At 48.6% G+C, this 13,158-nt stretch overlaps 1 protein-coding gene, 1 long non-coding RNA gene and 1 pseudogene across 2 annotated transcripts in view; 1 reads left to right on the top strand and 2 right to left on the bottom strand.

The window, feature by feature from the left end:
* The window catches only part of ADAMTS17 (ADAM metallopeptidase with thrombospondin type 1 motif 17), a 363,306-nt gene extending 361,902 nt beyond the window's left edge, over window positions 1–1,404 (bottom strand). The window contains exons 1-2 of the mRNA XM_055277066.2: window positions 1,250–1,404; window positions 469–839 (exon numbers count right to left, since the gene is read on the bottom strand). Coding sequence (XP_055133041.2) covers window positions 469–839; window positions 1,250–1,328 — 450 coding nt within the window. The 5' untranslated portion in view covers window positions 1,329–1,404. The remainder of the gene's footprint in view (window positions 1–468; window positions 840–1,249) is intronic.
* An 8,102-nt stretch (window positions 1,405–9,506) lies between these two features.
* On the bottom strand, window positions 9,507–10,525 carry LOC129481999 (uncharacterized; annotated as a pseudogene).
* A 490-nt stretch (window positions 10,526–11,015) lies between these two features.
* The window catches only part of LOC129482002 (uncharacterized), a 29,383-nt gene continuing 27,240 nt past the window's right edge, over window positions 11,016–13,158 (top strand). The window contains exons 1-2 of the long non-coding RNA XR_008657563.2: window positions 11,016–11,325; window positions 11,406–11,471. This is a non-coding gene — a long non-coding RNA (uncharacterized lncRNA). The remainder of the gene's footprint in view (window positions 11,326–11,405; window positions 11,472–13,158) is intronic.

The raw sequence follows: 13,158 nt of genomic DNA, 5'->3' as shown, positions 1-13,158 counted from the left end.
AAAAGGAAGGGAGGTGAATACCCACTCCCACACCTCCACGTCCAGGAACATAACACCTATACGCACACAGGTACTCCCGTGACATACACTTTGACCCAGCGGTGCAGATGCAGTGTTCTCTCTACATCGGGGCCAAGGAGCCTCTGTCCAGGGCCCTGACAATTTCATCCCTGCTAGATGTGCGCTCCCTAGGGTGGGCGGCGTATACCCCATGCAACCCCAGCTCCGCGTGGGTTCCACGGGCTGCAGAGGCGCTGGACTAGGATGCTGCCCCTCCCACCCGCTTTGCCTATAGAGGGTACTGAAGGCCGGGGTGGGGGATGGGGAGAGGTGGAAAGGCAGGGGGTTCCCTCCGGTTCCCCTGGAGGCTGGACTTCCAGCAGAGGCGCCCCACCCCCACCCTCCACGGCGACCACTGTGCGCCGCAACAGACCAGACGGGCCGACCCGGAGGTGGCGCGGGCAGTACCAGGCCGCCGGCGGCGCCGCAGGCGCTGAGTGAGACGAGGGAGCCGGGGTGGCCGAGCACACGGCCCGAGTAGAAGCACAGCTCGGCGGGGCGGCCGCGGCGCCCGGCCGCGCCCGCCTCCTCCACCTCGAAGCCTCGAGACAGGAAGCGCAGGTCGCGGCGCAGCTGAAGGTACAGGTCGCGCCCGAAGGCCGGCAGGTGCAGCAGCAGGGCGCGCTCTCCGGGCCAGGCGCGCGGGGCAGCTGGGGGCGTGCGGGGGCGTCGCCGCCGTCGGGGCCCGGGGGCTGCGGGCAGCGGCGGCAGGTGCACGTCGTCGGGGCGCACCCGCCACGGGAGCACCACCTCCACTTCGGCCGCCGCGTCGCCGACAGCTGCGGGGAGAGAGGAGACGCGTCAGCGCGGCGGGGCCCGCCCGGACGCCCGCCCTCCCGCTGGCCGCCAGCCGCGCCAGCGCGGGGACAGCGCGACCCGGAGCGGGCGCTGCCTTCCCTTCCCTCGCCCGGCACCTCCACACTGGCCCGAGCCACCCCGGGAGGGTCTCCGGCGCAGCCGCCCGAGCACCTCCCGGGACGGCGCCGCCATCGGCGAGCGGCGACCCGGCGGCGGCGCGCCTGCCACGGAGCCACCCGATTCCCGTACTCCGGCAGCGGCCCGCGCCTCCTCCGCTCGGGCGCAGTCAGCGGTCCCGCCGCCGCCCCCGGGCCGCCAGGACGCGGCGAGAACGCAGAGGGAAGGTAGCCTCAGGACGCGGGGTGAACAGGGCTGTGGGAGGGGGCGCTACCTGTGCCCGGGTCCAGTCCCCAAACCAGCAGCAGCAGCACGGGCAGGACGAGCGGAGGCAGCAGGGCGCCGTCACACATGGTACCCGGGACCGGCAGCCCCCCCCGGACCGTGGCGGCGAAGCGGGAGCGCGCTAGGCGGCGGCGCCAGCCGGAGTGCAGCCCTCCAGCCTTTGGAAAAAGTAATTAGCGCTGCGGACAAACCCAACGTGGTAAACCCCAAGCCCCGCCTTCCCCTCGGAAAGCGGGAGGGGATTGGGCCCTCGCTTTCCTCCGCCCCGCCTCCTCCTTCCCTACTGGTTGGGATGGGTCGAAACCACTGTGCGTAGTTAGGTTGTCAGCACTTTCTTACACGTGGTTTCTGGGCAGTGGCGGGGACACGGCACCAGGTGGCGCGCGGGAGCCGACCGGAGCCGTGCGATCCTGGAAGAGCTGGAGGACGCGGGGCTTGTCTTCGGAGCTTGTCCTCATTTTGGAAATCTCGCAGCCCTGCTGCCCAGTTTCCCGGGAAGATAGGCCGGAAATCGCCCCGACCAAGCGGTTTCATCCAAAACTGCATATATTCTTTACATCTAAAGTTAGGTTTTAGTTTGTGCCTGGAAAGACTCCCAGTCCACTTTCCTGCACACCTGAGTTTGCACCTGAAGGCTATATCCGCGGCGTTTATCCAAACTCTTCACACCTCCTGTCTTCTTTAATCCCACAGGAGCCAGTGCAACAGGCATGCTCACACCCTCTTACAGATTGAAAAACCGAGGGAGAGAGCTTAAGGAAAAACGCTTAAGTTACCCAGAGAGTTCCCGTTGTAGCAAAGGCTAGAATTTGTGGTCCTGATTTCTGGCTTGGTGCTTCTTATTAACAGCAGGATGCCCCCGCCCCGAGGGAAGCAGGACTCAGTGTTACAGGTTAGGAAACTGAGGCACAAAGTCCCAAAGCCTGGACTTGAACGTGAGTCTCCCAGAAACAGAATGAGTTGATCCTTTCCTGCCACAATATAACTGAGGTCTGCAGGAAAGGTGACTCCATTAGCTTGCTGAATAGCATCTTGTAGAGGCTCATGCCTGTAATCTCAGCACTTTGGGAGGCCGAGGCGGGAGGGTCACGAAGTCAGGGGTTCGAGTCTAGCCTGGCCAATATGGTGAAACCCTGTCTCTACTAAAAATACAAAAATTAGCCAGGCGTGATGGCGCACACCTGTAGTCCCAGCTACTCGGGAGGCTAAGGCAGAAGAATTACTTGAACCTGGGGAGCGGAGGTTGCAGTAAGCCAAGATTGTGCCACTGCACTCCAGCCTGGGCAGCAGAGCAAGAATCCATCTCAAAAAAAAAAAAAAAAAATTAACTGAAGTGTAACCACAGCCAATCTCAGGTTTCCCTTCCCTTCCCTGTCCTGCCCTTTTCCATCTTATCATAGCAGAAAGGTTATAGTTCCCCAATGGATGCTGCTTGAAGCCTCAGAATCTAAATTCATCACAAGACTACATATCATCTGAAGGAATCTATAACACTGTCCAGCTTCCCCGAAATATAATGAACCCCAAGGCTGAACAGTGGCCCTCCACAGAGGCCTGCCACAAAAGGGGCTGCCACTCACTGCTTGGCATCTACAGTTCTGGGGGCATCTGCACAGGTCCTGCTCTTGGCCAGGCCTGGGGCTGTGTTTCTCCCCCTTGCCTCTGTCCAGGTCAACAGCCTCAGACGACTGACAGCTCAGTAGCATTTTCTGGCAGCACAAGAAACCCTGATGATTGAGGTGATGGACACCTCATTTACCCTGATGGGATTATTACTCATTGTATGGCCATAGCAAAAAATTTCATGTATATACATTTTATAAACATATACACCTACTATGTACTCACAAAATGTTAATTTTTTTAAAGATATCACAGTAAGCTTCTTAGTGAATCTTTTTGTCAAAAAGAGCCATTTCTAAGGCCTGCCACGGAAAACCATGGAGTATGCACCACACCACCTCACAAGCACAAGTCAGCTGAAGGAGCCACCACCAACCTACCAGATGATGCTCAGATGCTAAAATTAGTCCATAGGGACATGAAAACTAAAACAGAAAGATACTGTTTTATCTCCCAACTAACCAAAATTAAAGAGCTTAGAAAAATCAAGAATTAGAGAGGACACCCTGCTACCCATGGGTGGGCATATAAATTGGCACAGCCACTTTGAGGAACAATTGGGCAACCTGTAAAATTAAAGTTTTACTTTAGTTTTAGTAAAACTAAAAGTGCACACATTCTAAACTCTGTAATTCCACGCTGGTTAATTACTCCAGAGAAACTCTGGCACATGTACAAGAATGTTTGTTCACCAGGGCACCTTATTAAGAGCAAAAAATTGCAAAAACCTGAATGTTCATCATTACATAAATGGCTACTTGAACACCATTAATTAAAAGAAATACAAAAATCTCATATATGTAACAACATGGACAGATCTCTAAGATCAGTTATCAAATTTTTTAAAACATCAAGTTACAGAATGATGCACACCAAAAAAATATGTATATAAACACACAGACCCATAGGACATAATCTGCTTGGATTCAGATAAATATGCATAAAATCAAAGAGAAAGGTCTGGAATAATACACACCAAACTTTGTTAAGGTTTATTGTTCTTTCTGTATTAAATTGCATGTTGAGGAAAGTTACTACAAAGGGAAAATAAAAACCTGGGACCCCAATTCACTCTGCCAAAAGAATAAAATCAAGCTGAAAGCTGAGTCATGCAATAAGCTGCCTTTTCTTTTGTTCCTAAGCAGACAGCTACAGATAAAAGGTTAGGGCCGGGCGCGGTGGCTCACGCTTGTAATCCCAGCACTTTGGGAGGCCGAGGCGGGCGGATCACGAGGTCAGGAGATCGAGACCACGGTGAAACCCCGTCTCTACTAAAGATATAAAAAATTAGCCGGGCGTGGTGGCGGGCGCCTGTAGTCCCAGCTACTCGGAGAGGCTGAGGCAGGAGAATGGCGTGAACCTGGGGGGCAGAGCTTGCAGTGAGCCGAGATTGCGCCACTGCACTCCAGCCTGGGTGACAGAGCGAGACTCCATCTCAAAAAAAAAAAAAGAAAAAAAAAAAAAAAAAAAAAAAAAGGTTAGACATCTCCACAGGTAGCTGGTACAGTAAGAGGGAGAAAGAAGAAATGGAAAAGTGACATGAAGGCAAGATGGTGTTTGGTGACTACATGCTGCTCCTGTCCCTGGATTGGATTCCAGCACCAGGGGCCTGTGTGTCCTGCTGCACTGTTGAAGACACTCTCACAATTACCATGGTTGACTCTGGATCTACCAAAGTAGTGCTCCCTTGACCGGGGCCCAGTTTGCATTGCCATACCAGCAACTTCCAGCACCTGTTACGTGGAATCCTTACCTCTGCCCCCTGCCACCTAGTCTCCTGCTAGGGCCTCTTTATGGCAGAAGCTAGCAAGAAGCCTAAGAAAATGTAAGGGACTCAGAGAATGAAGGTTGCAGACTTTGAGCTTCAGTAAAAAGCAGAACCTGGAAGTGGGTATTTGGGGCTGGGAGACAGATCCGCTAAAGGTCTTAATCTGGCCACCATGAATCTGAGTTCCCTTTGCCCTTCATCTTTGTATTCACCAGTCATATTAAAAGTTTAAGCTTCCACGCCTTCAACTTTCTCTTTCACAGCATTTCCTCCGCAGTACTGTGAACTGCCTTCCCCACCCAAATCCAAGATTCTCCTCAGTCTTGAAACCTTCCCACTGTGCCCTTCGGAGCTGCTGCTCCATAGCCTAGATCCACCGCCTCTTCTCTGAGCATTCTGTACTTATGAATGGAACTCCTTTGAAAATGTAAGGTGGCGACAAAATTCCACCTTTCTCGGCATCTTTTTTCCCCTAAGGATGGTCACTTGTCACAGTTCTGGCCACTGATAGAAGGAGAAGCTACTGGCTAGAGTTCTAGGAGAGTTCATTTGAGGAGCTTCCTTCTGCCACTGTATATCCCTTTTCACTGTGTCTCTTCCTCTTTGCTCCTGACTAGAATTTGCATGTGATTCCTGGAATTCCAGCAGCCATCTGGTAAGCATGAGGAAGAGTGCCATACCCCTGGGAAGCAAAAAGATCAATGAACTCTGGGTTGCTGATGACATCTTGGAGTCAACATGCCAGACCTGAGCTGTCTACTTCTGCACTTTTTGCTGTATCAGAAGAAATTATACTCTTGTCTCTTTTAAGCTGTTGCTATTTGGGTTGTCTGTTATATGCAGCCAAACTTGACCCCTAACAGACACACATATAGACAACTCCCATCCCCCACCCTGGGCTCTGGGCTCCTCAATTTCCTCCTTCAGTGACCTTCTGTGCTATGCTGCCCCAACTGTCCATTCTCAAAGTCACACCCTACACCTTGTCATCACCCCTAGCTGTTCCACCTTCCAAAACTTGAACATCCACCTCTGACCATGGCTTCTTGTCCTCCCAGCATGCTCGTCCAAATGCTTCTACCTCAGAAGGTCTCTCAGTCTGCATCTCCCAAGCCACCAGCCTCTCTCCACTTGCCTCCATATCCAGCTTGCATTCCAGGCCCCATGACTCCGAAAACACTCTTGCCAATATGGTTAGCACCCTCCCCTATGCCTTTTCACTGCAGTTGTCAGGCAGAACTACAGGCCTGGGTGAACTTAACTCTCTACTCTCACTGAGCATGTGGTTGAGCTCCGAACACCACTGCAGCCAAGCACGCAACAGGGAAATCTGCAATCACCTTCTTCATTTGAGCCATCGCCATGCCCACCATTGCACTACACTCCTCTGCTCAACTCCCCTTTCTCTCAATGCAGTGATGGTCTCAAACCCTCCCCTTCTCAGCTTCGCATTCCTCATCTCATCCCTTTCTTTTGGCAGTGGACAAGCACTCTACAGAGACATCCCCTAGTCCAGACTCTTTGCCACGGTTTGAATGTTTATGTCCCTCCAAAATTCATGGTGAAACTTACCTCATTGTGCTGGTATTAAGAGGTGGAGCCTTTTGGGTTAAGGCCCAAAATCATGAGGGCTCTGCCCTCATGAATGGAATTAATGCCCTCATTAAAGAGGCTCAAGAGGGCTTCCTGGCCCTTTTGCCCTGCATCTCTTCTGCCATATGAGGACACAGCATTTGTCCTCTTCAGAGGATGCAGCAACAAGGTGCCATCTTGGAAACAGAGAGCTTACCAGACACTGAATCTGCCGGCACCTTGACCTTGGACTTTCCAGCCACCAGAACAATGAGAAATAAATATCTATTATTTGTAAATTACCAAGTCTAAGCTATTTTGTCATAGCAGCAGGAATGGACTAAGGCACTCCTCTTCCCAGCTCCAGACCGTGAATCCAGCTGTTCAGTTGACCACTTCAAAGAGCGAGACCATGGAATGTGATCCAGTTTCAAGGATGGATGAGAATGTTTCAAGTCTGCTTTTGTTTTTGTTTGACTTTGAATTAAGAAATCATCCAGTGGATGATGGAAGGATCATGGGACACTGATATCATTTGGGTACACATTGTACTTGTCTGGTTAACCCTATTTGGATAAACTGTTGTGGTCTGGGTTTAGTTGCATGCAGCCAAGGTCATCTATGATCTAATGTCTTCAGACTATTCACCAGAGTACTATTTCTCCTGCCCAAGCTCCACTGGCTAGCTGAAAGCCAGGGTTAAATCCAACTCCATGACCCAAGTAACAGCTACTCCCTGATGCTGAACAAGGCGAAAGCCATGTACTGTGAACAAGCACAAAACAGAGCAAGGCTGGCATGTGCTTCCGCAAATTGTGAAGCCCAAACAGCTGCCTCTGCTGCAGTTGATGGTGACTTATTAGCAAAGAAAACACTTTCTTTTTGGAAAAGAGTTTTAGATTGGCTTCAATGCTTGAACAAAAAGAGATCAGACCTGCAAGGCCCATGACACTGAGCATAGCTACAATGTATTGAAAGCAGGCATTGCTGATGCCCACACAGCCCTAAAAATTGCATCTCAGTGTCCATACAATGTATAAGTGTAGGCAACTCAACTTCATGGTGAACTTTTCAAGGTTAATTAGTTGAGAAATATAAAAAAAAGCATTTGTCAAAGTAATACTTTGAAGTTTCAAAGAGTTGATCTTGAACCAATCTTTCAACCAGTGGTTGAATAGAGACCAGTTCCTGCAGACGACACACCTGCTATCTAATGATGGAACCACACCATCTCCAGAAAAGAGCCCCATTATCCTGTGTTCTGGAACATATCCTATACATCCAGCATATCCCAAAATGGTCCTGAATAAAATGTGCATTATACATTAGGCTGTGGGGTGGGGGATGGGGAGACTCCAGGACACATCCCTACATCATTCTCATCACAATTATGATCTGATTTACAGAAAACAGTATCTTTGAAGTGGCATTAAAGTGAAACTTCTGGATGAGCAAAAGTGGCCAGAGGTCTACATTTAACTAAGTAGCTTAATTTACAAAAATGTCTGTCCTCAGTCAGGCCAAGGAAAAAGCAATGGTAACTGCATTCATTCATGCACTCATTAGGTCTTTCAACCCTTCTTCAGTGCCTACTTTCTGTGTGCCACATACTGAGATGCCAGATGAAGAGGCAGCAGCATATAAATTGCATTTTTTTCCCCACCGCTCTCTATAGAGCTCTGTTATGAACTAGACACTGTTCCTGGTGCTGGGGATTTAGAAATGAAAAAGTAACTTCTCTGTGTTCTATCTAGTGGGGGAAGGCAGATAGAAAGAAATAATTTTGTGGGAATGTAAAATGGTAGTCACTGTGGAAAATGGTATGACTATTCCTCCAAAATAGATTTACTCTATGATCCAGCAATTCCATTTCTGGATATATACCCCAAAGCTTTGAAAGCGGGGACTCAAACAGGTATTTGCATACTCACATTCATAGCAGCATTATTCACAATAGCCAAGGAGTGGAAGCAACCCAGGAGTCCATCAACAGAGGAGTGGATAAGCAAAATGTGATCTATTCATTCAATAGAGTATTATTCAGCCTTAAAAAGGAAGGAAATTCTGACACATGCCACAACATAGATGAACCTTAAAACATGATGCTAGGTGAAATAAACCAGTCACAAGGGACACATACTGTAAGATTCCACTTCTGTGAGGTACCTGGAGTAGTCGAATTTATGGAGACAAAAAGGAGAGTGGTGGTTGCCAGGGGTTGAGGTGAAGGGGGAATAGGGAGTTAGTGTTTAATTAGTCCAGAGTTTTTTGGGGATGATGAAAAAGTTCTGGAAATAGCTGGTGGTGATGCTTGTGTCATAGGATGAACCCTGAAACTGGGGTTCAGCCTGGGAGGCTACGTGGGTTCTTGGCTACATGAAGGAAGGAATTCAAGAGGGAGCCAACAGAGTCAAATGAAAGCACATTTATTAAGAAAAGTAAAGGAATAAAAGGGTGGCAACCCCATAGGCAGAACAGCAGCATGGGCCCTGCCTATGGAGTAGCCACCCTTTTATTCCTTTACTTTGGTTATTTTACTTTGGTAAATTTATTCCTTTGGATAAAAGTATCCTTACTTCAGTTATTTACTCCTTTACTTTGGTATAGTTATGGTTATTCTGTGATTATGTGATAAGCAAAGAGTGTATTATTCATGAGTTTTCTGGGAAAGGATGGGGAGTTCCTGGAACTGAAGGTTCCTTCCCTTTTTAGACCATATTGAGTGACTTGCAGACATTGTCATGGCATTTGTAAGCTGTCATGGCACTAGTGGGAGTGTTTTTTGGCATGCTAATACATTATAATTAGTGTATAATGAGCAGTGAGGACGAGCAGAGGTCGCTTTTATCACCATCTTGGTTTTGGTAGGTTTCGGCCAGCTTCTTTACCACATCTTGTTTCATCAGCAGGGTCTTTGTGACCTGTATCTGGTGAAACTTCCTCTTGGTTCATGGGGTAACCAACCTTCCTCCCTGGCAGCCAATGACTCATCCTGTGACTAAGAATGCCTCACCTCCTGGGAATGCAGCCCAGCAGGTCTCAGCCTCATTTTGCGCAGCCCCTGTTCAAGATGGAGTCACTCTGGTTTGAACACCTCTGGCAGCTGCCCTACAATGTGAATGTACTTAATGGCACTGCTTACAAACGATTGAAATGGTAATTTTATGTTATAGTACATTTTACTACAGTAAAAAATGTTTTAAAAAAGAAATCATTACTCCTTTGCTAAGATCTTGTTTCATCTTAACGCACACGTGATGCCTTGTCTTAATTTTGAGGACAGGCAAGGCTGAATTCCATTTCACAGATAGAGGACTGAGATTTGGAGGCAGAGGGCGGGAATTAAAAACAAGACAAACAAGAGCCTTACGGGGCAGTGTCTTTCTGAATCTGATCCCTGTTGTCTTGAGAGCTGCGGTGAGGGAAACTCGTCTTCAGGGTCCTCAGGGTGAAAGCAATTTGTTGCCCTTGAAATAGACAAAGCTCCTAACCTTCCCAGCTTTTTGTGAACAGCTCGATTCTGATGGGCAGTGACCTTTTCCGACCCTGTTTTCAGGAGCTGACTCCTGGCAGGTTGGTTGCAGGGGCTCTCCTGAGTGCTTCACACAGAGCAGTCCTGTTGGGGTGCAGGTCACCGTCACTGTAGTAATTATTGGTGTCGTCACTGAATGCACCCAGCTCTGCCCAGGGCCGCCGTGCTAGAAGCCCACACTTAGAGGGCCGAAGACCAAAGAGGACTGCGAGGTCTTGGGCCAAACTTGACCCTCTCAAATCCCCCAACTCGGGGATTTCGTTAGCTGGGGATTGGTGTGCCCGGGTTCCGAGACCCCTGTGTAAACTCTTTTTATAGGTGGAAGAAGGCCTTTGCCCCGAGGCATCCAGAGGGAACGGTGGGAGGAACAAGGGTAAGCGGGGGGTCCCCCCACAGCCTCCTCTGAGACCCTCTTCCCACCGGTTCCAGGATGAACCAAGCCCGCTCCCCGGCCGCCGGTGAGATGCCGCATCGCGTCCAGCAGGGGGCGGCCAGCATCAGTCCCGCCTTCCTGAACCGGCGCTGGTGGGACAGGCGGGCACCCGCTCCCTCCCTGCTCCAAAGCCCTGTTTTTCCAATTTGTATTTCACTGCTTTCCTGTTGAGCTTGGATTCCAGCCTCGAGTTCCGCGACTTGGCCAGCATCCTAATCCCCGAGTGAATCTTGCCAGCCGCTCTCTGTGGGGCCTGTGTGCTTCCTCCTGGGTTCCAGGGCGCCCGTCCCGCCTGACTGGGAAGCGCCACTGTGCAGAAAGCCCCGCGGCCCGCCATGCTTGCTCACTGGGTCAGGCCCTTGCGGGGATACTGCAGAACAAGGCCAAGTTACTATCCCTTTAAATACAGACTTTTCGGGCTAGCTGTTACCGGGCCAACCCGGAGTGCTTCTGTGGCCTACTTTCCCGCGTCAGCTTGGCTCTGCCCTCCGCCAGGCGGTGCTACTGAGACCTCAGCCAGCCTGAGAGCTGAGTGCCCGGGGCCTTCAGATGCCCCCATCCTTGAAGAGGCAACTCCAGTGGCATCTTCTGCAGGGAGACCAGAGCAGCATCTGACGAGGAGCCAGCACGGCAGTCCCCATACAACTGAGTCAGCAGGATGGGGGCCCTCAGTGTTAGGCACCGGCGGAGCTGCAGCCCACCCCGTCTCGTCCGCTGAGAACAGCTGTGAGGAGCCGCCTATTTTTCATCGTTCTGCAACACACCTTTCCCTTCCTTGGAATATTTCTCCTCTTTCAGCATTGCCGCATCAGGGTTCCAAAGCCCCGTTTCTCTCCTAGTTCTTTCTCTGCTCAAGAAAAGCAGCTTGTCTGATCAACTAAGCTATGTATGATTCACTGCCAGCACAGACTGAAAAACAAAATAAACTCTCATTCACAGTCCTTTGTTGCGTAACAATGAGGAGACGTTCTGAGAAATGCATCGTTAGGCAATTGCATCATTGTGCAAACAATAAAGAGTGTACTTACCCAAACCTAAATGGCACAGCCTACTACACACCCAGGCTGTAGGCTGTGCTTCTAGACTACAAACCTGTACAGTGTGCTACTGAACACTGTAGGCAACTGTAACACAATGGTAAGTATTTGTGTATCTAAACATAGAAAAGATACAGTAAAAATATGGTATGAAAGATTAAAACTGGTATACCTGTCTAGGGCACGTACCGTAAGCTTGGAGCTTACGAGACTGGAAGTTGCTCTGGGTGAGGCAGTGAGTGAGTGGTGAGTAAATATGAAGGCCTAGGACATTACTGTATGCTACTGTAGACTTTAAAACCCTGTACACTAAGCCTATGCTCAATTTATTTTTAAAAGTTTTCTTTCCTTCAATAATATATTCACTTTAGCTTACTGTAACTTTTCTACCTTATGAATTTTTAAATTTTTTTACTCTTTTAATAACAGCTTAAATACACACATTGTACAGCTATACAAAAATATTTTCATTCTTCATATCCTTATTCTATAAGCCTTTTTCCTATTTTTGAAATTGTTTATTTTTTACTTTTTAAACTTTTTGTCAAATACCAAGACACAAACACACATTAGCCTCGGCCTATGCAGGGTCAGGATCATCAACACCACTGTCTTCTGTTTGCACGTCTTGTCCCACTGGAAGGTTGTCAATGGTAATAACACACATTCTTAGCAAATGCAAATAGTCATGGCTCAAACTGATACGGTAATGATAGACTATTCAGTACGTGGTATTGGACAGCTGTTTATATACTTGTACGAACCTAAGTTAGGTTCTGTGGTGGTTCAAAAATATATCCTCTAATTATGACCTGCTTCCCTTCAACAGGTGTACCTAATTCCTCTGCCTAGAAAGTGTGCTAGAATTACTGACTTGCTTCTAATGAATAGGGTGTATTGGGAGTGATGCTTTGTGAGTTCTGAGGCTAGGTCATAGAAAGGATAGAACTTATTCCTGAGTGTTGCTCTTGGATCACTTGCTTTTTTGGGAACCACCAGCCATGTCATAAGGACACTCAAGCAACCCTACAGAGAAGCTTATGTGTGGAGAGGCACTTCTTGGAAAGGAAGCCAACTTGCCAGAACCAACTAACTGGTCATGTGAGTGAGTCATTTTGGAAGCAGATCCTCTAGCCTCAGTCAGGCCTTCCGACGATTTCAGCCCCCAGCCTTTGAGTCTGCCCCAAACACCATGAGTACAGACAAGCCCTTCCCACTGTGTCCACCCTGGCTGAATTCCAGACCATTAAAAAAAAAGAGAAGATAAATTATTATTAGTGTTTTGAGTTACTAAGTTTTGGGCTAATTTGTTATGCAGCAATAGCTAACAACTACAGAGTCATAACACAAACTAAAATTAATTCTAAGGCACGTTAAAGATTTATATGAAAGCATTCATCTAATGGAGGTGTGCAGGAAGTGGCCATAAAAAATTTACGGCACCCAAAAGCAACCTGTAGGCTGAGCAGGGTAAGTACATCTGCAAGAGCAGCCAGATGGCTAGTGGTCCCTGTGTGTGGCCTCTCTACCCACCCACGGTATAGGTCCAGGAATGGAACCGTTTAGCCTCCCTAGGAAACAATGAATGTGGTGCTTGCATTGTGTTGTTGACACCATCAGAGAGGAAATGGAAGTCCCAGTGTCCAGAAGCTAAACAGAAACACACACACACAAAAGACAAAAGGAAAGAAAAAAAGGGCCAAAATGTCCCACAAGAAAGGGAAATATAGTCATGATACATGCTTAGCTTCAGAAAAGATTTATATAACATTTATATCAAAATCATAATGTAAACACTGTGCAATGCTTTTCAACTTTTAGAATCAACCAAAAAGAAATCGCAGAATATATCATTCTGGCTGCAGAATCAATTGTAAAAATTGTCATCCATAACAATGTCAAAGTAAAAGAATAGATAACAAAGGAGAAGAGA

The sequence above is a fragment of the Symphalangus syndactylus genome, chromosome 5, assembly GCF_028878055.3.
Source record: "Symphalangus syndactylus isolate Jambi chromosome 5, NHGRI_mSymSyn1-v2.1_pri, whole genome shotgun sequence".
Lineage (NCBI taxonomy): Eukaryota > Metazoa > Chordata > Mammalia > Primates > Hylobatidae > Symphalangus > Symphalangus syndactylus.
The sequence above is the reverse complement of the archived record's forward strand: the minus strand, read 5'-3'. Positions and strand labels throughout refer to the sequence as shown.